We start from the raw sequence: 27,720 nt of genomic DNA on the forward strand, positions 1-27,720 counted from the left end.
TCCTAGCTTATGACTCATTGACCACTTTCTACAAGTGTGTAAAACATTGCACATTTTTCAAATGGGTAATTAAACATATTTTAATAAATTTAACAGCAAGGGAACCTCTGTCGAACTAATTGTCTTGACTTTAGTGGAAACCATCAGTTTACTTCTGAACAGTCATTACACACGGCAATGCCGCAACAATGCAATTTACCACATAACAATTAAGCATGCACGTCCTCTGGGCTTCTCTGGCTTATTAAAACCCCCAAAGTTTTCACTGTAATAAATGTTTATTGCACAACATTAATTCTTCAAAATAACCCAAATCAAATTAGCCTTCGGCTCCTTTGTAATTGAAATATGATTTTGATTCAATAAAAAGGTCAATGAAATGGAAAAACTAAGTGCAATTTGGCTGAATTTAGGGGTCCATTTGAGTGCGGGGAATATCACGAGTATGCCTCATCTGGCGAGAGTTTTTAAATGCTAATGACTACTACAACTCTACCCAAAGTTTGCTTTCCTCTTGGCAGAAGGATAATAGGGCCCATTTTAACTTTAGACACCAGCCTGTATTGGCAAAGCTAAAATGTTGTAGTAATGTTTCCCATTGACGTTATTCATAAAGCTTCTCAGAGTAAGAGTGCTGCCTTATAGATCATAATGAATAAGATTACATATACAGCAGGAGGGGGGGGGTCTGATCCTAGGTCAACACTCCTACAACTGGCTTGCTCAAAGTGATATATGTTCACACCACTAGGTGGCGCATGACACATTTATACAACTGCATTACATACAAACAGTTCACGTCTTTCCATGCCATACATAGCAAAATTAGGCCTAGTTTCAAATATGTTTGTCAACATATGTTCTTTTTAACACCATGTGCACATGAAGCCCTTCCTGCTCACTTAAAAGGGAGAAAAAAAATCCCCATTAAAAAAATAGTGAGTTCCTCTAAAAAGCCAGCATGGAGACAGGCTTATAAGGAAATCAGGGTTTTGCTTTAATTACTTCTAATTAATACCAAACAAAGGATGCCTGGGAGTGCCTGGCATTGTTGGCACGGACGACTGTACCACCATGTGCTGCAACTAACAGTTCTTAGCAAACTTGTTTTACTGCTCCCGCTCTGCTCCGTAGCCTCTAGTGTGCCAACTTTTCATTTCCACTTTGGAGTCACAGTTTGTCTGCATTCCTCACCATTGGATTTCCACTTGAGGAGAACAATGTGAGGATTCCCTCTACCCAGGAACATGTTCATTAAATACAATTGACTTGAGTGTAAATCTCCAAAAACAGATAGAATGTACAGTATGTATAATTTCATTCTTAGTTAAACCAAACAGCTGAAATATAGTGGTTCACAGTTAACACCTCATATCTTTTTGGTATCATGGTTTATATGGACCTATCAACACATCCTGCTTAGTAGTAAACAAAACAGGATATGTGTTGCTAAGTGACCCTTTCCGTTGACATACTGACTGGATTCTGGGGCGGCAGGTGTAGATAGAGAGATAGAGAGGGAGAGAGAGAAATTCTAGGCTAGTGTGAAACAGACACCATTATATAGGCACCAGTCCCCCCAGTTTCTTCTGGTTCAACATGCTAGTCCCTAGTTGCCTCTGGTTCAACATGCTAAAATCCATCCCCCAGTGGTTCAACATGCTAGGCTCCAGGCCCCAGTGGTTCAACATGCTAGGCTCCACGCCCCAGTGGTTCAACATGCTAGGCTCCAGGCCCCAGTGGTTCAACATGCTAGGCTCCAGGCCCCAGTGGTTCAACATGCTAGGCTCCAGGCCCCAGTGGTTCAACATGCTAGGCTCCAGGCCCCAGTGGTTCAACATGCTAGGCTCCAGGCCCCAGTGGTTCAACATGCTAGGCTCCAGGCCCCAGTGGTTCAACATGCTAGGCTCCAGGCCCCAGTGGTTCAACATGCTAGGCTCCAGGCCCCAGTGGTTCAACATGCTAGGCTCCAGTCCCCAGTGGTTCAACATGCTAGGCTCCAGTCCCCAATGCCATGTGGTTCAACATGCTAGGCTCCAGTCCCCTGTGGTTCAACATGCTAAGCTCCAGTCCCCAGTGATTCAACATGCTAAGCTCCAGTCCCCAGTGATTCAACATGCTAGGCTCCAGTCCCCAGTGCCCTGTGGTTCAACATGCTAGGCTCCAGTCCCCAGTGCCCTGTGGTTCAACATGCTAGGTTCCAGTCCCCAGTGCACTGTGGTTCAACATGCTAGGTTCCAGTCCCCAGTGCACTGTGGTTCAACATGCTAGGCTCCAGTCCCCAGTGCCTTCTGGTTCAACATGCTAGGCTCCAGTCCCCAGTGCCTTCTGGTTCAACATGCTCGGGTCCAGTCCCCAGTGCCTTCTGGTTCAACATGCTAAGCTCCAGTCCCCAGTGCCCTGTGGTTCAACATGCTAGGTTCCAGTCCCCAGTGCACTGTGGTTCAACATGCTAGGCTCCAGTCCCCAGTGCCTTCTGGTTCAACATGCTAGGCTCCATTCCCCAGTGCCTTCTGGTTCAACATGCTCGGGTCCAGTCCCCAGTGCCTTCTGGTTCAACATGCTAAGCTCCAGTCCCCAGTGCCCTGTGGTTCAACATGCTAGGTTCCAGTCCCCAGTGCACTGTGGTTCAACATGCTAGGCTCCAGTCCCCAGTGCCTTCTGGTTCAACATGGTAGGCTCCAGTCCCCAGTGCCTTCTGGTTCAACATGCTCGGGTCCAGTCCCCAGTGCCTTCTGGTTCAACACGCTATGCTCCAGCCAATGAAGTCTTCCCTCCATCTCTCCATTAGGCCTGCAGACAGCAGAGCTAAATCATACTAGGGACCCTGATCCCTCATTCCTGAGAGACCCAATTATATACTGGGCCAGTCAGTCAAATGAAACTTTCACTATGAGGGAAGCCCATAGCCACTGACTAGGATGCCCATTCAGTGCAGTGTGGCTTCGGTCTATGAAGGGGGGAGTCAGCCAGTCGGTAAGTCTCTAAAGAGTAATAGTACTACCAGCCTGGTCCCAGATCTATTTGTGCTGTATTGCCATCTCCTATGGTCAATCGACTAAAGGCTAGTGATAGTGAAGCGGCATCTGTCCGTTTTGATAGGGGGTTTCCCATGAAGGGGACTGTTTCAAAGCCACCCCCCTACCAAACAGATCGGTTACCAGGCTAGAATACTACTAGATCAGAAGGAAACACAGAGACATACTGATCTCTATTATTCAAGGTGGATTTATTTTTCTTCAGCTTGGTTAATGTTCGTAGAATGACCGTGTGTATTGGACAATCATTCTTCGCTTGTGGAGGTGTCTGACAGATTCAGACATAGGGTTGGGCGATATGGCCAACATATCACAATTGTCGTCCATTTTGGGAAGGTACGGCGGATGTGCATCCATACAAGTCTACCGGTATTCACTATATATTGCCCAGCCCTATTCAGCCATCAAGCAAAATACATAATCATGTTTTAAAGTCCTAAATGTAAACCTACTGCAGTTGCAAAGGTTTCGCTTTTTGTGCATCCCTTCAACTGGCATCGCAAGAGTACCATGTAAACAAGCCACACCTCTGAGGAAATACCTAAGCACTTAAGATCGTGCTAGGAACTGCTAGGGACCTCACCATACAATATTATCATGATACTTAGGTCCCGATGCAATATGTATTGCGATTCTTACGATTCTACATGTATTGTGATTTGATACGGTCATTTAATTAATATTGCTCACCATATGTCTGCTGCAGAAGGACAAGAGAGAGCAATGACAAAACAAGTTGATCAGTCAGGGAAATAAAAATGCTGAAAACAAATTAGCTCCCTATTTAAAAAAGAAAATGGAGAACAATGAAAGAAAAATAGTGGAGTTTTGGTACAGCAAACTAAAGCAAAAATAATATAGCTATATTTTTTAAACAATACGATATATCATCAAAAATAATATCCCAATATGTAACTATCGTTTTTTTTCGCCCATTACTATTTTAAGAGGTCATCTCTCGATCACTGTGCCCACAGCTCTCTGCTCCAAGCCCTATTACCAACTGCTGTGTTAATAACATACATGTTATGTACTATTCAAAATGCATTGCTTTCGGTTAACAGGCTACACAATGTAGTAGGTGGAAAATCGACCCATCCATGTAACCTTCAAAGTGGTGTGCTTTTCATTTCTGAAACGTGTGCATTTTCTAGCATCCTCTCTAGACCATTAGTGCATATAATGACTCAGGTCAAAAGTCAAATCAACTAAATACCATTGACCTGGTTCATTGCAATACTTTGATGTGAAAGTGGTTATGTCATATGGGGTGTTCTCTCTCAAACACACATGCAGGCCTATTTTAATGGTGACAGTTGTCCTTTTCCAGTGAAGCTTCCACTAGCCTAACAAACAGGGCTTCTACAAACGGTTCTCCTAGATTTAAAAAATATATATATATAAATATACAATTTTAAAAACATACAAAGGTTCTCTTATGGGGACAGCCAAAGAACCATCTAGGTTCTAGATAGTGTACTGTTGCTGGTTTCTACAGTGCAGTAGTGAATGTGAACAATGGCCGTCTTATCACTCAGTACTACATAAGTTGCTGTTATAGACTGATGGAACTTCCATTGCGTGTAGTCTATACTCTGCCCCTATAGAGAGTACAGAGTCATCTTAGATATGTGATTGAGCAAATGTCTAGATAAGGATCACCATTACATCATGAAATATTATAGACTGTATGACAGTGTTATTTCCATAGTTATGTAGCCTACTGCAGGACTATATTAACTAGTCTAGGACTAGGCCTCGGGAGGCATCTGAAATTCTACTCAGTACTGAGTATAGATCATGCCCAAGGCTTGTAAATAGTGCAGAGCACCCCTATCCCTACATCATCCCTCCTCTGTTCCCATGTGTATCAAGAATGGTTCACCACCCAAAGGACATCCAGCTAACTTGACACAACTGTGAGAAGCACTGGAGTTAACATGGGACACACCTGCACCATGTATCTGATATAGGTGGGTAGGTTAATGCAGAGGGAAACACGCAGTGTTCATTTTGTATACAGCAGTACTGTGATGCTATTATAATTTGCCCCTCACGACCGACAAGTTCATCCTTTCCTATCATTCAGGCCGGTTAAAGGTGGCCTTCAAATCCAACTCACATTTTGAGTTCATATTGTTTGTGTTCTCGCCAGTGGTGTTCATGTAATACCAATGGGAGTGGGCTAAGACTATTTTGAAAAGGGGGGGACCAAGTACGAAAGCAGGCATTCCCATGATCAAGTCCAGCTGCTAGGAGCATCGGGAGGTTTACTCAATGCCACATGTGTATGCACAAAAGTACCAGACACCAGCACACATGTGAGTAAAGGGTATTTCTCCAGCACACACACACACACACACACACACACACACACACACACACACACACACACACACACACACACACACACACACACACACACACACACACACACACACACACACACACACACACACACACACACACACACACAGGGAAGTGAAGAGAGCCTCTCAGAACAAACAAATCTGCCACACACATCAATCAAATAATGGAGCTCTGTCCTCTCTCTGCAAACTGAATTAGGGCCAACTGAATTGAATCAGGAGAGATACCAAAAGCCATTTCCAAAAACAACAAAATTACCCCCAGGCCTCAGGCAGTGTTAACTCAATTGTAAAAATGAACTTATGAGGTAACACTTGTTTCAATGTCACCCCTTATAAGAGGATAAATAACCACAAAAAAAAGAGTACTGTGAAGAAGAAAGAAAAAGTAGTATGATGTTTAGTGGTAAAGCTATTAGCTTTAGTTGAAAGCACAAGTGCCTTTAAAAATGGGCAGGAATCTGTGGTGCGTCAGTTATTTCAGGAAAGCGGTGGTGCTGTTTATATTTCCCTAAAAACAGCAAAAGGGGAAATCCCACAAAGACCAGCGGTGCTCTGGATCCAATGGCTTTTCTTTGGATGCCCTGACCACATAACCACATGGCCACCAGGCCACCTGACCACTGCCCTCAGGCTAGGCTGGCTTGTTTTTTTCCCAGGATTTCATAATGAATTTGTAAATCATGCTCCCTGGGGGTTAGCTTCATAGATACTGTCCTATAAAACAGTTGGGGACTTTCTGAAAGGATTAGGGGGGAAATGTATTTGTGTATACTATATATGGAGATCTTGCAGTGTCTGTTCATCATCAAGACATTGAAGTCATGTGGAAAGAACTGAATATTTAGAGAATAGTTGGGGAGTTTACTAGAGTTTAGGGGAGAAGGGGTTAGTTGGGGGAATTGATTCAGATGAGAATCGCTATTCTGAATCGATTCTCTGATGCAATAAAATTGCAGTATCAAACCACAATATATGTAAAATTGTGATTCATAGGCTATAGAATTGCAATATGTATCAAATCGTTACCAAAACGAATGGCAACACCCAGCCCTAGTAATTTACTCCATGTCAAAGCAGAAGTGTTATTACGAACGAGAAGGAGATGTTCCTTCCACAGCCGGTGTGACTACAGCATTCTTGACCACTTCCTGAGTGCCATGCAACGTAGTCTGTTTCCTGCTGTTCTCCTCTCATACAGACCCTCTCTCTGTCTCAAGAATGGAGGACCAGGCCACCAGGGACACCATACAACATTGCAAAATGACATAGCAGTATGAGATAGATGTAGATATTGATTCTTCTATCAGCCAAGTAAAACCACAGCACAACTACCAGAGTCATCGATATGGTGGGGCTATCCAGGACTATGGATATGGTGGGGCTACCCAGGACTATGGATATGGTGGGGGACTATGGATATGGATATGGTGGGGCTACCCAGGACTATGTGGATATGGTGGGGCTACCCAGGACTATGGATGGATATGGTGGGGCTGCCCAGGACTATGGATATGGATATGGTGGGGCTACCCAGGACTATGGATATGGTGGGGCTACCCAGGACTATGGATATGGTGGGGCTACCCAGGACTATGGATATGGATATGGTGGGGCTACCCAGGACTATGTGGGATATGGTGGGGCTGCCCAGGACTATGGATATGGATATGGTGGGGCTACCCAGGACTATGGATATGGATATGGTGGGGCTATGGATATGGTGGGGCTACCAGGACTATGGATATGGTGGGGCTATATGGATATGGTGGGGCTGCCCAGGACTATGGATGGTGGGGCTATATGGTGGGGCTGCCCAGGGACTATGGGACTATGGATATGGTGGGGCTACCCAGGACTATGGATATGGTGGGGCTACCCAGGACTATGGATATGGTGGGGCTACCCAGGACTATGGATATGGTGGGGCTACCCAGGACTATGGATATGGTGGGGCTACCCAGGACTATGGATATCAAAACTCTTGAACGTGCCGTCCTTGGCCAGCTCTCCCGCTATCTCTCTCAGAATGACCTTCTTGATCCAAATCAGTCAGGTTTCAAGACTAGTCATTCAACTGAGACTGCTCTTCTCTGTATCACGGAGGCGCTCCGCACCGCTAAAGCTAACTCTCTCTCCTCTGCTCTCATCCTTCTAGACCTATCGGCTGCCTTCGATACTGTGAACCATCAGATCCTCCTCTCCACCCTCTCCGAGTTGGGCATCTCCGGCGCGGCCCACGCTTGGATTGCGTCCTACCTGACAGGTCGCTCCTACCAGGTGGCGTGGCGAGAATCTGTCTCCTCACCACGCGCTCTCACCACTGGTGTCCCCCAGGGCTCTGTTCTAGGCCCTCTCCTATTCTCGCTATACACCAAGTCACTTGGCTCTGTCATAACCTCACATGGTCTCTCCTATCATTGCTATGCAGACGACACACAATTAATCTTCTCCTTTCCCCTTCTGATGACCAGGTGGCGAATCGCATCTCTGCATGTCTGGCAGACATATCAGTGTGGATGACGGATCACCACCTCAAGCTGAACTTCGGCAAGACGGAGCTGCTCTTCCTCCCGGGGAAGGACTGCCCGTTCCATGATCTCGCCATCACGGTTGACAACTCCATTGTGTCCTCCTCCCAGAGCGCTAAGAACCTTGGCGTGATCCTGGACAACAAACTGTCGTTCTCAACTAACATCAAGGCGGTGGCCCGTTCCTGTAGGTTCATGCTCTACAACATCCGCAGAGTACGACCCTGCCTCACACAGGAAGCGGCGCAGGTCCTAATCCAGGCACTTGTCATCTCCCGTCTGGATTACTGCAACTCGCTGTTGGCTGGGCTCCCTGCCTGTGCCATTAAACCCCTACAACTCATCCAGAACGCCGCAGCCCGTCTAGTGTTCAACCTTCCCAAGTTCTCTCACGTCACCCCGCTCCTCCGCTCTCTCCACTGGCTTCCAGTTGAAGCTCGCATCCGCTACAAGACCATGGTGCTTGCCTACGGAGCTGTGAGGGGAACGGCACCTCAGTACCTCCAGGCTCTGATCAGGCCCTACACCCAAATAAGGGCACTGCGTTCATCCACCTCTGGCCTGCTCGCCTCCCTACCACTGAGGAAGTACAGTTCCCGCTCAGCTCAGTCAAAACTGTTCGCTGCTCTGGCTCCCCAATGGTGGAACAAACTCCCTCACGACGCCAGGACAGCGGAGTCAATCACCACCTTCCGGAGACACCTGAAACCCCACCTCTTTAAGGAATACCTAGGATAGGATAAAGTAATCCTTCTCACCCCCTCCCCCCTTAAAATATTTAGATGCACTATTGTAAAGTGGTTGTTCCACTGGATGTCATAAGGTGAATGCACCAATTTGTAAGTCGCTCTGGATAAGAGTGTCTGCTAAATGACTTAAATGTAAATGTAAATGTAAATGGATATGGTGGGGCTACCCAGGACTATGGATATGGTGGGGCTATCCAGTACTATGGATATGGTGGGGCTATCCAGTACTATGGATATGGTGGGGCTATCCAGTACTATGGATATGGTGGGGCTATCCAGTACTATGGATATGGTGGGGCTATCCAGTACTATGGATATGGTGGGGCTATCCAGTACTATGGATATGGTGAGGCTATCCAGTACTATGGATATGGTGGGGCTATCCAGTACTATGGATATAGTGAGGCTATCCAGTACTATGGATATGGTGGGGCTATCCAGTACTATCGATATGAGGCTGTACTATCGATATGGTGGGGCTATCCAGTATCCAGTATGGATATGGTGGGGCTATCCAGTACTATGGATCCAGTACTATCGATATAGTGAGGCTATCTAGTACTATCGGATATGGTGGGGCTATCCAGTACTATCGATATAGTGAGGCTATCCAGTACTATGGATATGGTGGGGCTATCCAGTACTATGGATATAGTGAGGCTATCCAGTACTATGGATATGGTGGGGCTATCCAGTACTATCGATATAGTGAGGCTATCCAGTACTATCGATATGGTGGGGCTATCTAGTACTATCGATATGGTGAGGCTATCCAGTACTATGGATATGGTGGGGCTATCCAGTACTATCGATATGGTGGGGCTATCCAGTACTATCGATATGGTGGGGCTATCTAGTACTATCGATATGGTGGGGCTATCCAGTACTATCGATATAGTGAGGCTATCCAGTAAGAACTAGGCCTAGACCTTATTCTGTGGTGTTATGTCAACTCTGTGGTGGCCATTGCATGTTAGCTGTGTTTAAACTCGGCCTATTCATTAATCTAGTATTTTTTAATGGAAGTGTAATGCTTCAACCTCACAGATGCTAGCTATGACTTGATATTCACTCTAAAGCCCCTCTGACTCACCTAAAACCGCACCACAATGCCTCTCTCACACCCTTAACATTAACAGCTGGGATACATGACCTGAACCGATGAGTCACGGGTCCAAAATAAGAGTTGCTGTCAAAGGAACAAAAGTTAAGTGTCTCGTTGCACAGTGGTTCACATGATTTCGACCCACATACTACCCTGAGGATAATCCCCATTACATTATACTAAGAAACATGTCTCGAGTGGAGTTAGTGATTATATTCATGTGGGTGTAATACTGAAAACAAGCTCTATTAATATTTAATAGATGATGGGTATTGGACTAGGTTATATCTGGAAGGCTTAAACAGTAGCAGGAGAGTAAAGGGATCTTTCTATAAACTAACGAACCAGTGAGCATTCCTTGTAGTGGACAACTGTTTGGAGATGTTAAAGTCATTAATAATCGTTTGCATTTTTTCCTCCATGTGAATACATTAAGATATAAAAAGGGGGAACGTAGATGCATTCAATATAATTCATGAGTTGAATCAAAATCTGTTTAAACTCTTTAAATCGTGTGACAAAACACTACCTTTAATGACATTTATGATACTGCTGTTTGTTGTTATATCATGTACTACACATTTAACAACAATTACACATTGACATTGATCCTGTGAAATTCATGGATATGGCTGTCCTACTCTTTTTGTTGTATGGAGATCTCAGAAGTGCACTGTAGGCTGGTTTGTGTCTCCCTATGTTACGGTGTGAAAACTGTTTTCATGGGCACACATATCCAAAATAATGTACTTGATTGCAAAATCCAGAAAGAGTAACTTTAATATGACTAAGAAAACAAGTCGATACCGTCATTAACAGGGTTCTTCAATAATTATCCATAATATTGTTTGACATCTAGCTGCTAAGTTAAATGGGGACATTTTCACAACATCAGCTGATTCAGGAAAGGATTTTCTGAATGACAGTGAAGTGATAAAGAGCTTGTGTGATACTGCACGCAATTTAATAACGGCCAAAGTGCAGGAATTAATGTTGACATTTGTGTCTGTTGTTACGGCGGTCAAGATAATTAGCCTACTTTGTGGACAACATTAAATCAAGGTTCCCGAGGTAAGACTACGTTCCGTGTATGTTTTGATCATTTGTTTTCAGAGTTAAAACGAAGCAATCGGGAATGTGAAAACGGCTTGTTTATTCGTTTTTCAATGTTCAAATGTGGAGTTAAATGTGGAATGCCTGTTCAAGTGCACAGCCAACACTTCCTGTCCTTTCAAAGTAGGAGGTCACCCTTCTAACTACTTTCTATGAATCTATTAATTAATTGATTAATAGCTGCCCATACCATGCGATATATCCTCGCTAACTTGGTAATCTTATTAAAACCTCTGATGTAAAGTTCCCTGTTCAGGGGACCTGCGTGGTTTTGTAGAGGTTCCGATACCGACTGACATTTTCGCTTATAAATCGATCTGTGGACACCGTAGATGGAAATGGCTTGCATTTATCAATAGCCCTGGTTACCAAGAACAAGATAGTATATTTTCTGAGCTTGTGTGATGAAGGATGTGAAATCTGAGACTCCTTGAAGCTGAGATGTCCCTCCTACCATTTCATCTGCTATTCCTACTGTCTATCAACTCCTGGCTGAACCCTACGCCACAGCCACTGACGAAGCACATGCCTGCAATCCTTACATTGTAATGCAGCAGGAGAGAGTGGTTTCATCACAGTAGCACATTCAGAGAACGATTTAAAGCCCTTCATCTAAAATTATTTATACATTTTAAACAAATAACACTATTTGTCATAGATGGACAAGATTAATGTGAGGTGAAAGGTGAGTTCCTCGCATTTTATAGTTATAAGGAAAGTGAAATCTGTTTTATCATTTTATTATACTAAATTTAGAAAGTATATAAGTAATTTCAAACCTTATTCATACAGTTTTGTTGAATAGGAAATACAAAATTATTTCATATTTTTATCAGTCCTCAAAAGTGACAATTTTACCAGAAAGGTGAGATGTTAACCTTTCTTGGCATATGCAGCATGGCTAGATATTGTTTATGGCCCTCTCATGATAAATAATTACTTTTGGATATTATGTAGATTACATCTAAATGGTTTAAATGATGCTATACAGCCAAAACAACAGTATACAGTCGTGGCCAAAAGTTGAGAACGACAAATATACATTTTGTTCGTATGATGGCAATTTGCATATACTCCAGAATATTATGAAGAGTGATCAGATGAATTGCAATTAATTGCAAAGTCCCTCTTTGTCATGCAAATGAACTGAATCCCCCCCCAAAAAAAATTCCACTGCATTTCAGCCATGCCACAAAAGGACCAGCTGACATGTCAGTGATTCTCTCGTTAACACAGGTGTGATCGTTGACGAGATCAAGGCTGGAGATCACTCTGTCATGCTGATTGAGTTTGAATAACAGCCTGGAAGTGTCAAAATGAGGATGGTGCTTGGAATCATCGTTCTTCCTCTGTCAACCATGGTTCCCTGCAAGGAAACATGTGCCGTCATCAATGCTTTGCACAAAAAGGGATTCACAGGCAAGGATATTGCTGCCAGTAAGATTGCACCTAAATCAACCATTTATCGGATCATCAAGAACTTCAAGGAGAGTGGTTCAATTGTTGTGATAAGGCTTCAGGGCACCCAAGAAAGTCCAGCAAGCGCCAGGACCGTATCCTAAAGTTGATTCAGCTGCGGGATCGGGACACCACCTGTACAGGACTTGCTCAGGAATGGCAGCAGGCAGGTGTGAACGCATCTGTACGCACAATGAGGCGAAGACTTTGAGGATGGCCTGGTGTCAAGAAGGGCAGCAAAGAACCAGATTCTCTCCAGGAAAAACATCAGGGACAGACTGATATTCTGCAAAATGTACAGGGATTGGACTGCTGAGAACTGGGGTAAAGTCATTTTCTCTGATGAATCCCCTTTCCGATTGTTTGGGGCATCAGGAAAAAAGCTTGTCCGGAGAAGACAAGATGAGCACTACCATCAGTCCTGTGTCATAGTAAAGCATCCTGAGACTATTCATGTGTGGGGTTGTTTCTCAGCCAAGGGAGTGGGCTCACTCACAATTTTGCCTAAGAACACAGCCATGAATAAAGAATGGTACCAACACATCCTCCGAGAGCAACTTCTCCCAACCATCCAGGAACACTTTGGTGACGAACAGTGTCTTTTCCAGCATGATTGAACACCTTGCCATAAGGCAAAAGTGATAACTAAGTGGCTCAGGGAACAAAACATTGATATTTTCGGTCCATGGCAGGAAACTCCCCAGATCTTAATCACATTGAGAACTTGTGATCAATCCTCAAGAGGCGGTTGGACAAACAAAAACCCACAAATTCTGACAAACTCCAAGCATTGATTATACAAGAATGGGCTGCCGTCAGTCAGGATGTGGCCCAGAAGTTTAATTGACAGCATGCCATAGCAGATTGCAGAGGTCTTGAAAAAGAAGGGTCAACACTGCAAATATTGACTCTTTGCATCAACTTCATGTAATTGTCAATAATAGCCTTTGACACTTATGAAATGCTTGTTTTTATACTTTAGTATTCGATAGTAACATCTGACAAAAATATCTAAAAAGACAATGAAGCAGCAAACTTTGTGGAAATTAATATTTGTGTCATTCTTAAAACTTTGGCCACGACTGTATATTGCTAGACTAGAGATATTCCCTAGCTATAGTCAGTCAGTGGTGGCACACCTAACTAGTTGGAAGCAAGGGTGAGAATAGTAGACATGAAAATATATCCTTTCACTGTTTACAGCAGGTCTCAAGCTGCCCAGACCTGTCTGATGAGCCTGATAGGTTGCCGTTGGTGTGTCCTACTTACACGTGTGCAAATCTGTGTTTGAATAGCAATGGAATTAAACATCCAACCAATGCCTCAAGTGTCATCCAGAGGGTTGTGGGGTCCTATCCAGAAGCAACCCCTAGTCCAGGGGTGGGCAACTCCAGTCCTCAAGGGCTTAATTGGTGTCAACACTTTCTCCATCCCAAGCAAACACAGCTGATTAATCAAATTGCATTCTAAACTGAAGATCATGATCAGGCGATTATTGGAGTCGGGTGTGTTAGTTGGGGCAAAACTGTGACACCAATCAGGCCCTCAAGGACTGGAATTGCCCACCCCTTCCCTAGACACTTGTGGAGATCTGAGAGAACTGGACAGGTATAAGCAATACCGCCAAAATTCAACCAATTCCTATCAAAGGGTACGGTGGAGCTCTCACCATGTCACCACCCATCAATCCCTCTCAGATCTCCACAAGAGTAGACTCTGGGCAGTTGAGGCTAGGGGTTATTTCTGGACAGGACAGGCTAGGGGTTATTTCTGGACAGGACATGGGCAATACGGTCGGTCGGTCAGTCAGTCTCAACATTTTTTGAAAAGCAATGAAATATACTTGCTTCCTCTGTCCTTGGGAGAATCTCAATGGCATTTCCTTAATTTGTTACATCCCCTCTCCTCGTCTCCTTCTCAAAACCCATTGGATGAGAAGGTAATAGGTCCCTCCCCTCTCACATTCTTATCCAATGGGTTTTGAGGAGGCAGCAAGGTGAGAGGACATGAGGAATGAAGTAAATGCCATTGACATTCTCCCCTGGTTTCCTCCAATCCTCACCTCCTCAAAGCACATCGGGGGAGAGGAGGGAAGGTTCCTCCCCTCGGGCTACAATGCACTTTCAAGGAGAGGCAAGGAGTGGAGCAAACATGGGCAGAGGAAGCAAGAATGTGATGTCTTGTTTTCACACACACACATTTCTTGAAGCGTTTGCTGAAAAATTAATCAAATGGCCAAACGGACTATTTACTTTTACACCCCCCCTTTCTTTTTTTACACTGCTGCTACTCTGTTTTTATTATCTATACATAGTCACTTTACCCCTAACTACAAGTACAAATTACCTCGACTAACCTGTCCCTCTGCACATTGACTTTGTACCGGTACCCCCTGTATAAAGCCTTGGTATTGTTATTTTATTGTGTTACTTTATTACATTTACTTTTGTTTATTTAGTAAATATCTTTTTAACACTATTTATTGAACTGCATTGTTGGTTAAGGGCTTGTAAAGTAAGCATTTCACATTAAGGTCTACACCTGTTGTATTCGGTGCATGTGTCAAATAAAATTTGATTTGAATACCCAAGCCAAGGTGAAAGTCTGTTGATGTGCCCTTGAACAAGGCACTTCACCCTAATTTGCTGCAGGGTGCCATGGTACTGTTGTATTCTGTGCAGGTCAAAAAGCAAATTTGATTTAATTATAATAGAGGTCATTATTGGTTATTATTATTGCCAATGGTTTTGTTGACAGAACCCATTATTTTACATGATTGTATTAAATTGTTACATCAACTATAAAAAAATGTAGAAATGTTGTTGTATATCTTTTTCATTATTCTATAATATATGCCATTTAGCAGACGCTTTTATCCAAAGCGACTTACAGTCATGTGTGCATACATTCTACGTATGGGTGGTCCCGGGGATTGAACCCACTTCCCTGGCGTTACAAGCGCCATGCTCTACCAACTGAGCTACAGGACCACCATTCTAGAAGGTTTAGCATGGCTATTAATGATCGATAAGTTGCCTAAAGCACAAAACAGACCTGGCTACTAGGCATGACAAAGAAACACGCAGTGTCAATGTTTCATGTGACATTTTGAATGCCATGTAGATGTTTTGTTGTTGCTAGGAGTAATGGTCTCATTGTGCCGACCTAGACTCTAAATCCTATAGCTATACATGTGCAAAACAAAATCATTTAAATGTATATCAAACCATTTAGAAATGTTAACCCTGAAGTCACACATGGGCCCCTTTATTTATAGAAAGACCAATATACCAATTCTGTTTTTACAAGGGGTTTGAAAACTGTTTTTCATAATCTAGCCCCACACGCAGGAAGGCAAGCCTAGGTAAAACAAAGGCTCCTAATCCAACACTAAGAGTTTGTTTCACTAAGACACCATAACATCTCACATGCATACAACTGTATGACTAAAGGTGGGCTTAACTATTCATGCATTACTGATATTTTAATTACTTTAATGAACCCCTAATTGTCTGCTATGATTACAATCATTAAAAGCAGATTGAATTCATTAAAGGAATAGGCCTAATATCCACAAATACAATCACTGTCAGGCACACAGAAAACATGATCAGGATAGAAGAGAATGAAAGTAGTAAAGAGTTAGGATTTGAGAATGACTGACTGGAAATGCAGAAATGAAAGGCTTAGCTTATCGGTCAATGAGGATTTGTGTGAAGTTTCATAGGCTACGTCTACTTTACCACTTTGAGATTACTGAGAAATCTCTACTGCCTAATTGTTGATGAAATTGGTTATGAATGTTATAACTATTTATTGTGGAATACAGAGGCCCATGGCAACACAATCCAACAGAAAGAACTGCTGATGAGTGGGCCTAAAAGAGGATCCTGACAAATTCTGATGAAGTGAAACTAAGCAAATGTGCACGCCGACAACGCATAAAAAATACATTCACAGTCAATCAGTGAACAACACTCAGTGTGTGAGATAACGCTATCTCAAAACAACTCATGACACAAAACTTTATATACTGAACAAAGGTCTGTCTCAACAGACACCTCTACATAGAACCACAGAATCTGTCAAGTTCAATCAAATACAGGTTAATGTACTGTACGTGCAGATTTGAACCACAGAGGTTTAACAGTCCCTCCCCTCTCTGTGTGTGTGTGTGTGTGTGTGTGTGTGTGTGTGTGTGTGTGTGTGTGTGTGTGTGTGTGTGTGTGTGTGTGTGTGTGTGTGTGTGTGTGTGTGTGTGTGTGTGTGTGTGTGTGTGTGTGTGTGTGTGTGTGTGTGTGTGTGTGTTATAAAGAACACAACTGCACCGCCAAGCCAACGCCTAAAGAAAGCGATGATGAGTCAACCCTGTTTCCTGCTTGAGGGCGGCAGACAGTTGAGATTTATCCACTCTCAGGGTACAACCCTAGAAAACCGTGTCTAGATGTCTATGGGCTGTTTTTAAAATCAGGCTGCTGTCTATCACCATTCACAGCATGGTTGAGCCAGCACCATACACACTGAACTCTGCGTGACCTTTGAGATGCTGATCTACACTAATCATTTTTCTATAGCTAATAGAGAGTAATGTAAAATATACTATTATGTAAAATACAGTACCAGTCAAAAGTTTGGACACATCTACTCATTCAAGGGTTTTTCTTTATTTTTGCTATTTTCTACAGAATAATATTAAAGACATCAAAACTATGAAATAACACATACAAAATTAACCAAAAAAGTATTAAACAAATCAAAATATATTTAAGATTTTAGATTCTTCAAAGTAGCCACCCTTTGCCTTGATGACAGCTTTGCACTCTTGGCATTCTCTTAACCAGCTTCATGAGGTAGCCAAATGGAATGCATTTTAATTAACAATTGCTAAAAGTTCATTTGTAGAATTTCTTTCCTTCTTATTGTGTTTGAGCCAATCACTTGTGTTGTGACAAGGTAGAGTTGGTATACAGAAGATAGCCCTATTTGGTAAAAGACCAAGTACATATTATGGCATGAACAGCTCAAATAAGCAAAGAGAAACGACAGTTCATCATTACTGGAAGACATAGTCAGTCAATCCGCAAAATGTCAAGAACTTTGAACATTTCTTCAAGTGCAGTCACAAAAACCATCAAGTGCTATGATGAAACTGGCTCTCATAAGGACCACCACAAGAAAGCAAGACCCAGAGCTACCTCTGCTGCTGAGGATATGTTCATTAAAGTTACCAATTTCAGAAATCGGCAATTAACTGCACCTCAGATTGCAGCCCAAATGCTTTAGAGTTCAAGTAACAGACACATCTCAACATCAACTTGGGACAAAAAAACAAGCAATGGACATTAGACAGGTGGAAATCTATCCTTTGGTCTGCTGACTCCAAATTTCAGATTTTTGTTTCCAACCACCGTGTCTTTGTGAGACGCAGAGTAGGTGAACGGATTATCTCTGCATGTGTGGTTCCCAACGTTAAGCATGGAGGTGGTGGTGTGATGGTGCTTTGCTGGTGACACTGTCAGGGATTTATTTGAAATTCAATGCTCATTTAACCAGCATGGCTACCATAGCATTCTTTGGCGATACGCCATCCCATCTGATTTGTGCTTAGTGGGACTTTCATTTGATTTTTAACAGGACAATGACCCAAAACACACCTACAGGCTGTGTAAGGCTATTTGACAAAGGCGTGTTGGAGTGCTGCATCAGATGACCTGGCCTCCACAATCACCCGACCTCAACCCAATTGAGATGGTTTTGGATGAGTTGGACCACAGAGTGAAAGAAAAGCAGCCAACAAGTGCTCAGCATATGTGGGAACTCCAAGACTGTTGGAAAAGCATTCCAGATGGAACTGGTTGAGAGAATGCCAAGATTGTGCAAAGCTGTCATCAAGGCAAAGGGTGGCTACTTCGAAGAATTTCAAACATAAAATATATTTTGATTTGTTTCACATATTTTGATTTGTTTCACACTTTTTTTTGGTTACAACATGATTCCACATGTGATATTTCATAGTTGATGTCTTTACTATTATTCTACAATGTAGAAAATAGTAAAAATGAAGAAAACCCTTGATTGAGTAGGTGAATCCAAACTTTTGACTGGTAACGTATACTGTATCTGTAAAATGTATTTTGAATGTATAAGCTGGAATTAGAAGCCCAAGTGTTGTTGTCCATTAGTTTACTCCAATTAGAAGAGGGGTGGTAGGGTTAGGGGAAAATAATATATAGGTATATTTGGAGACTGGAAATGACGCATATAATAACATTGGTAGACAATTTATCTGATCTAACCCCTAAAAATGTATAAAAAATATGCAACATCAAACTTTAAAATAAAAAAATAAAAATTCTAAGGCTGAAGATGATTTATCTTCCATTTATTAGAGCTTTAGTACTCCCAACAGAATTCCAGAACACAAACCATGGGTGTGTTCATCAATTCAATCTGGAGTGTCAGAGCGGACTCTGGGCATTCGTAAATTCAGAGCTTTGTCAGATTGTAATTTCAGAGCGTTTCGCTCTCAGTGTTCAGAGCGCTTCGCTCTCAGTGTTCAGAGAGCACACTGGACACTCTGGCCGAGAAGTAGGGTAGATCTGAGTCTTCTGACCTCACAACGGCAGTCAAGCCCCCAAGCTAACAGGCTAACGCTAGCTAGCTACTTCCAGACACAAATGAGAGAGAACCTCAGACTCTGACCATTTCACTCGCCCTAGCAGAGCTCATTTGGCTGTTTTCATGTTATCCTGAGCGTTGGTGCTTAGAGAAGAGGTTTCAGATGATTTCTCGCCACATTCGCTGAGTTGCTATCAACAATCCTGTAAAATCGATGTTTGTCAATCACAAAACACTAGGTCTCTAAGGCCCCTTTGCACCAATAAATATAAATCAGTAAATTTCTGTTTCCCGTTGAGAACTGGAGAGAACTCTGCAAATGAGCATGTTGTCATCGCACCTTGAAATTTCTTCATTCACATGCTGGGCCCATATCACATATTCAACTGATCCATAAACACCTACACGGTGAATCCATTAACGTGAATCCATGGAGTCCAGAAACCCTCCACAATGACGGTCTATTATTTCACCCACATTCCAATCTACTATGTCACTTGTCTATTTGTCATAAATACCATGGAATCTACCTAGGGTATTTATACTAAGACGACAAGTGTTGAATTTATGTAATATTTTAAATTTGAAGTGTGCAAGACTAATCATTAGTAGAATCTATGACATATGGGCTAGCTTACATTATGTATTTGTCAAATCAACCAGACTCAACAGATGTGGAGGAGAATAAGTTCCAACTCCCCAGTATTATACAATCATACCTAGATGGCTTCACACATGAAGTGAGATAGCAGTCTCAAAACATGTCAGTATGTCATGTCAACATTGTTATAATGTCGACATGCTTTGAGAGCAGTTCTATTTATTCAAGGAGCTGTATGACTACTCCACACGGAAAAGTAGATAAGATTCTCTGCCTCTCAGGTAATTCAATCGGTGTTAACCAAATTGACTTGCACTAAACAAGTTGAAATACTGCATAGCATTTCAGTGAGACAGTATAACCCACATAATCCTCAAGTTATGAATGGATCTTGGGGTAAATATGTTAGCACGCTTCGCTCTCTCTCTCTCTCTCTCTGAGGTCACAATTTACTCTGGAATGCAGAAGAGGTTGAGGGGGCTCTGACAAACCGGATCTCCTGAATTCCTCTAAAATTACTTATTTTCTTCTGTCAATTTTGTTAGAAGTCAAAGCTGTTTGCGGTTATGATTTGATAACAGCAAACATGGGACAACCAAAAATGACTCAGTAGATGTCATTCTTGTGACAGACAGCCTGCTAAAAGTGCCCTTAACCTTAAAATAACCTGAGGGGTTATCCTGATGTCCTTGGCTGTTTTTTGTGTCCACATCACAAATCAGAGCTCAGATAGCATTGTTGTGATGGTATCCTACACGGTGACTCATTAAACAAACACAGCTTTCAAAAGTGTCTCTCCTCACAAGTCGCTTTCACCAGGTCAGACATCCTTTCACGGAAGTCTAAAGGATACCCACGCTAAGGTGAATCCTAGTGCCCTGTCACCAATTCTCAGCGGGCTGTGTCAGTGAGGTGACAACCTCCACCTCTAATCCAGCTTTAAAAACGTAAACTCTGGCCTGGATCCACACGGATACATATTCACAATGATCACAGACAATCTCTGGACGAAATCAAGGGTGGCAAAGTCTGGGAAAGTGATGTCAAATATTTGAGGACATTTAAGGCCTGCATGTATCGAGGCATGCATGTGCAAAGGGAGGGGGAAACAAAAAGTAAGATCAAGGCTCCACCCAGGGATGAATGATTACTTCTTCCCTCCACTCTCAGGCCGCCTGGTTTTGGCGAGAGCCAGAGCACAGGCCTGCCTCTTCACCTCTGCTGCACTATTGAGGCTGGGCAACAACAGTGACCCTGCCTGGCACTGAGACCTCTTAAGGAGTATGTAGTTCGCATTGAGCTCACTGACGGAGAGTGCTTAGATGACATCAGCACTCATCCAAGCAGCGAGGCAGCACTAAAGCCCTGGCTGGGCTGGGCCGTGGAGCCAACGGAGGGGAGGCAGTAGCTGGGCGACTGGAGGATGTTTAAGAGTTAGTGTTGTAAGACTATTTTTCCACAACATTTAAATACCACACCCTCTTAGGAGACTCTGGGGGTTCTAGTCCAACTATGTCATTATAGATAGGGGCGGCAGGTAGCCTAGTGGTTAGAGCAGTCGGCCAGTAACCGAAAGGTTGCTGGATTGAATCCCCGAGCTGACAAGGTAAAAATAAGTTGTTCTGCACCTGTTCCCCGGTAGGCTGTCATTGTAAATAAGAATTATTTCTTAATTTACTTGCCTAGGTAAATAAAAGGTTAAATAAAAATAAATCACAAAACACTGGGGTTTTCTGGGGTTTCTATTCCTACAATGTCATTACAGTCCAAAAAAGTAGATAAGATCACAGCCATTCTCTTTAAGTTAGTTAACCCTGCTGGAGCAGCACATACCAGCAATTACAAGATTTGGCCCACCAGCAATTACAAGATTTGGCCCACCAGCATTGCACCCCACACCAACCCCTCCCGACTGCGAGGTAGTCTGCAACCCAGAGGAATGGTTGCTTAATTTTGTTTGTACTTCTGGTTACAGTCATTCACTGTACACAGGACTCTGCATGTACTTCTCACCACAGTCATTCCCTGTACACTGGACTCTGCATGTACTTCTCACCACAGTCATTCCCTGTACACTGGACTCTGCATGTACTTCTCACCACAGTCATTCCCTGTACACTGGACTCTGCATGTACTTCTCACCACAGTCATTCCCTGTACACTGGACTCTGCATGTACTTCTCACCACAGTCATTCCCTGTACACTGGACTCTGCATGTACTTCTCACCACAGTCATTCCCTGTACACTGGACTCTGCATGTACTTCTCACCACAGTCATTCCCTGTACACTGGACTCTGCATGTACTTCTCACCACAGTCATTCCCTGTACACTGGACTCTGCATGTACTTCTCACCACAGTCATTCCCTGTACACTGGACTCTGCATGTACTTCTCACCACAGTCATTCCCTGTACACTGGACTCTGCATGTACTTCTCACCACAGTCATTCCCTGTACACTGGACTCTGCATGTACTTCTCACCACAGTCATTCCCTGTACACTGGACTCTGCATGTACTTCTCACCACAGTCATTCCCTGTACACTGGACTCTGCATGTACTTCTCACCACAGTCATTCCCTGTACACTGGACTCTGCATGTACTTCTCACCACAGTCATTCCCTATACACAGGACTGCATGTACTTCTCACCACAGTCATTCCCTGTACACTGGACTCGGCATGTACTTCTCACCACAGTCATTCCCTATACACAGGACTCTGCATGTACTTATCACCACGGTCACTCCCTGTACATGTCAGCTCTTCTGCTCGAAAGTCTCAGCCTGAGACAACCAGAGGTTTGCATTCCAGAGGCCCAATTTTTATTTAACCTTTATTTAACTAGGCAGGTCAGTTAGAACAAATTCAAAATGTACAATGCCAGGCCTACTCCGGCCAAACCCTGACTATGCTGGGCCAATTGTGTGCCGCCCTATGGAACTCTCAATCACAGCCGGATGTGATACAGCCTGGATTCGAACCAGGTACTATAGTGACGCCTCTTGCACCGAGATGCAGTGCCTTAGACCGCTGCGCCACTTCAGCAGCTCACCAATGGACAGATTCTCACAGCCCCAGAAGAGACCTACCTGCCCATTGCAGCCAGGACATAGTTGAGTAATTGGCTCTCTGTAGGCTCAGCACAAATTGGAGGGACATATTTGGTTAACAAAGCCATAAAGTAGACCAGATGGCCATCCTGCTCTTTAACGTTAGGCTAAACTGATTATCTTCTTTACCTTAGCGGTGGCTAGGGCATTCTCCTGGATGACTCAACATATCTCTTGATCCACAGAGGAACTGAAAGAACTCGCTGTCATACTACTTGTTAACATGCTGGCCCTGTAGAGGAACAGTTCCAGGTTACACTACAGTAAGTCAGTGAAAAATGATCAGCTCAACCGCAGGCCTACATCCTGTTTGAGCAGAGGACGCAACTTTTCCTTATTTGACTTATGCTCGAGGAGCTTACAAACAGCCGGGCAAGAACCGTCCGCTGTGCCGCCTAAAGCTTATTGACAACTACGGTGGCACAGAACACTGTGGCTGCAAGTGGCGAAAGTTATAATAATATAATGCCATTTAGCAGATGCTTTTATCCAAAGCGACATTCCAGTCATACATGCTTACATTTAGCGTATGGGTGGTCCCGGGAATCGAACCCACTACCCTGGCATTACAAGCCCCATACTCTACCAACTGAGACAAATACCCTGCGTGTTGCCATGTATAATTCCCACTCTCCCTCCCCTAACGTTTCTGACGCTGTTTGTAACCTGCTTCAGTTTTACAGCCCATCTTTCCAACCAGTTCTAGTTTCCTCCAGGGAGGGTGGGGCTGACATTATGATGACCACACTGAAGCGCAGCCCGTGAGAGACCGTATTCCTCCAGTGTTGCAATTAAGACATGGGAAGAGTCCACTTTAAATAGATCCTGTGAGTCTTCTACATACACTGGTCACTAATCATTAATGAACATGGCTTAATTTGGAAGTAAACTCTGTTCAAGTTAATCACAGGACATTCAGTCAAATTAGTTTGTGAAATATGAGCAATGAGCTCCCTACTGATTTCACTTCCACGCAAGGGATGAGGCGCACTGTGCTGTAATAGCTCAAATGACACTTGATACCCAACAACAGTGTCAAACTGATACACCTTGTACATCAATCAGTGGAACGAAACAACACTGCAGCAGACTATATTAACCAGTGTGTAGGTAACGAAACAACACTATAGCAGACTATATTAACCAGTGTGTAGGTACCGAAACAACACTATAGCAGACTATATTAACCAGTGTGTAGGTACCGAAACAACACTATAGCAGACTATATTAACCAGTGTGTAGGTAACGAAACAACACTGTAGCAGACTATATTAACCAGTGTGTAGGTAACAAAACAACACTATAGCAGACTATATTAACCAGTGTGTAGGTAACAAAACAACACTGTAGCAGACTATATTAACCAGTGTGTAGGTAACGAAACAACACTGTAGCAGACTATATTAACCAGTGTGTAGGTAACAAAACAACACTATAGCAGACTATATTAACCAGTGTGTAGGTAACAAAACAACACTGTAGCAGACTATATTAACCAGTGTGAAGGTAACGAAACAACACTGTAGCAGACTATATTAACCAGTGTGTAGGTAACGAAACAACACTGTAGCAGACTATATTAACCAGTGTGTAGGTACCGAAACAACACTATAGCAGACTATATTAACCAGTGTGTAGGTAACAAAACAACACTGTAGCAGACTATATTAACCAGTGTGTAGGTACCGAAACAACACTGTAGCAGACTATATTAACCAGTGTGTAGGTAACAAAACAACACTGTAGCAGACTATATTAACCAGTGTGTAGGTAACGAAACAACACTGTAGCAGACTATATTAACAAGTGTGTAGGTAACGAAACAACACTGTAGCAGACTATATTAACCAGTGTGTAGGTAACAAAACAACACTATAGCAGACTATATTAACCAGTGTGTAGGTAACAATACAACACTATAGCAGACTATATTAACCAGTGTGTAGGTACCGAAACAACACTGTACCAGACTATATTAACCAGTGTGTAGGCCAATAGGGAGACTACACAGCTGCGCTGAAGAAGTAAATAAAAGTTGGTTAGATATAAGCTATCAGTTATTATCAACAAGTAGCCTAGCTGCCTAACCTATGCACTGTTGCTTAGTTGTGGTTTATGTCATAGTGCTGATCATGCCGTTTAGGTTGGCTCAGGTCATATCTACAGTGTAATGCTGACCCTCATGCACAGCACAAGACTCTCCTGCAAACCCTCTGGGTCAGCAAGTTGCTCAACTTTCCACTGTATCTGTCTCTGCAACAGGAATGCCTTTCAAAGGCCTCAGGTTGTACTTGTAGGAAGGCCTTTCATCAAAAGGCAAACAAATGTTGAGGGTTTCAAAAGTAACTTGAGTCAAATGCGAGCAGGCATCTAGGTCAAAATGTGAATGCTACATTAAATCGTTAATATGATTACCATTTGGGGCTGTCAGCCCATCTTTGAAGCTTGTCTTGCACCACAAGGATGCATTGTATGACAACGTGATGTAGTCAACTCTGCAGGGTTACTAGAGTGAGCAGCGGGGTTGGTTCATAGACTGCTGGGATGGTTTGACTTTAACACCAGGGCTTAACCTGGAGGTGACTGATTAACAAGCTCTAATGCACAACAGTAAAACTGTGAATAGGGCGTGCTCATGAATTCCTTTCAACAAAGGACGTGTGAGTAGTAAAGCTGATGTGTGAAACCGTAACAATCTCTCATTTGGAAAGTCTATCAGTTAGCCCTTGAATGTCAAATAACAGGACAGGACAGACAGTTCAGTGTAACTTCTCAAAAGAAGATGGCTATTATATAGCCAGCAGATATGACCCGCTTGCATACAGATGCACTAGAGTAAAGTGCCATTTTTGTCCTCATGCTGGTTAGCAGTAGCATCCATTATGGAATGGCACCTGGCATTGAACAACAAAGGAGCTGATTGGCTGATACTGCTGTGACTTCTGCTACCTGGCACGAGGAAGAAAAGGACAGTTTTACAGAAAAACTGTCAGTCTTTCAATCTTCTCGGTGTTACTATATTGTATATTGGAACCATTCGAATATAACGCATTTCTCATCCCTGGATTGCGGTACATTTTCCAAGCCATATCTCGCACCGGCTCCATGGTATCTTAATATACACAGAAATGCTGTTCAACACTAGTGCAGCTGGAAGCAAATGGGTTGGATCTGCTGGCTAGCTACTGCAGAACAAGAAACTCAGAAAATACCAACCAGTTTTTTGTTTTTGATCTCATCCTCTTTTTCTTTCTTTTTATTGGCTTTATTAGGATCCTCTCCACCGCTTGCTTGATCCATTTTGTGATTTTGTTCCCGTAAAGACTTCAGAAGATTCTTCAAAAGTTAACTCGACCACTCTTGTGAACTCTTTCAAAACAATCAGGGTTAGGTTTCCTCAAAAGCCATGCCATTCAAGTTGGCATAATGAAAATGTTGTTAGTATTCCAAATGAAGGTCTGTTTCTTCTTTATAATTGTATCCAGTTACAAGGTAAAAGCTTCTTGTTTGAAGAAGAAAGGTGTGGTAGGGTAGTGCTGTGTCCATCCAGATGTCTTTTCAACACATTATCAACTGTCTCAGTCCAATCTGCAGTCAAATCTGTGCCAAAAAGAACAAAGTATATATTTTGAATGTCAGTGTCAATCATTCTCAGCAGTGGTGCACAAATTGTTTATCTAAAAATCACTGTACCGCTCCATGTTGACACGTGCTTTCAGGAGTACCGTCATTATTATTCAGGTACCTTTGCTTTGGATAGTGACGCTTAATACTCAACAGCAATGTGTCAATAAAGCTAGTCAACGGTTTGTTTTATGAAGAACCAGTGTTGCCATACATTAGTGGTACAAAATCAAATAAATCAATTAACGTTACTGTTTCACAAAACTAGTTGAAAAGCAAGGATATAACACGATATAAATATAGCAGGGTTACTACCAGGGTTATATGGATAGTTTACGCTTTCAACACTTTGTAACATGCAACATCAATGCCTCAAAAGTATAAATGAAATGTATTTGAAATACCACAAACATTTTATTAGATAGGACACCGTGGCTGACTAAGCGCTTACTTTAGAAATACGTTACAAAACGGGGAACAAATACATTTTACTTTACCTGAACAGCTTCATTAAACTTAATGTAATAGTATACAATGTAACAATTACATAAATGTGTCAAATAAAACTCTAAATCCCATCCAAAGCTTACCATTTCAACCAAAATGAGAGCCAGACTGACTGTATGTAGTTCTGCCCACCGAACATTCCGATTCGCCCACGAGCCAAGCTAGGAAGCAGGGATTCCATCAGCCATTGGTCACATCAGCGATCACTCAGGAGTTGGTTTGCCCATGTAAACGGGGGGTCACTAGTTATTTCAGCCACAAAGTCAAATACATATATCGTACAAAATAATGAAAACCAAAATTAGCTCTTTGGTGTTCATTTAAGGTTAAGCATAAGGTTAGCAGTGTTGTTAAGTTTAGGGTTAAGATTAAATTAAACATAAGATTTTTTTAAATATACGCTTTTTTTTAAATAGGCGGGGTTATCCATTTGTGGCTGTGGTAACTAGTGAAGACCGAGGAGGAGACTACTGTTGTAACGGAGAGGTAAGACTGACTTCACAGTGACGGGATAGGATTTAATCACGAAAGGATGCCAGCCCATGAAAATAAATTGAGCGCGCGCGCGCGCATATACGTGTGTGCTCATTGTGATGTGTGTAAGATTGACTCAACAAAAAAAGTCTACTTAGGCTATTTCTTTAGCAAACATATATAAATGGAGGCAAAATAATATTAATTAAATATGAAATACTACATATTTTAGACTGATCCAATATAAATAATAAATAATCTTCACTAATTCCAAATTACATAAATTAATTTATATTGCATAATTTATAATGCATCATTTAGGTTCACAGGCTATAGCTGGAGTTGCATGTTTGATTGCATATTCACATCATGAGACATATTTCATACTTCAAAGTCTGATTCCAGCTAGACTTTAA

General features: G+C 42.6%; 1 protein-coding gene across 1 annotated transcript in view; it reads right to left on the minus strand.

Moving 5' to 3' along the window:
- Positions 1–26,938, minus strand: part of diaph2 (diaphanous-related formin 2) — a 732,655-nt gene extending 705,717 nt beyond the window's left edge. The window contains 2 exon segments of the mRNA XM_046295877.1: positions 25,916–26,299; positions 26,821–26,938. Coding sequence (XP_046151833.1) covers positions 25,916–25,999 — 84 coding nt within the window. The 5' untranslated portion in view covers positions 26,000–26,299; positions 26,821–26,938.
- Between the last annotated feature and the right edge of the window lie 782 nt (positions 26,939–27,720).

The sequence above is a fragment of the Oncorhynchus gorbuscha genome, linkage group LG13, assembly GCF_021184085.1.
Source record: "Oncorhynchus gorbuscha isolate QuinsamMale2020 ecotype Even-year linkage group LG13, OgorEven_v1.0, whole genome shotgun sequence".
In the NCBI taxonomy this organism is placed as follows: Eukaryota; Metazoa; Chordata; class Actinopteri; order Salmoniformes; family Salmonidae; genus Oncorhynchus; species Oncorhynchus gorbuscha.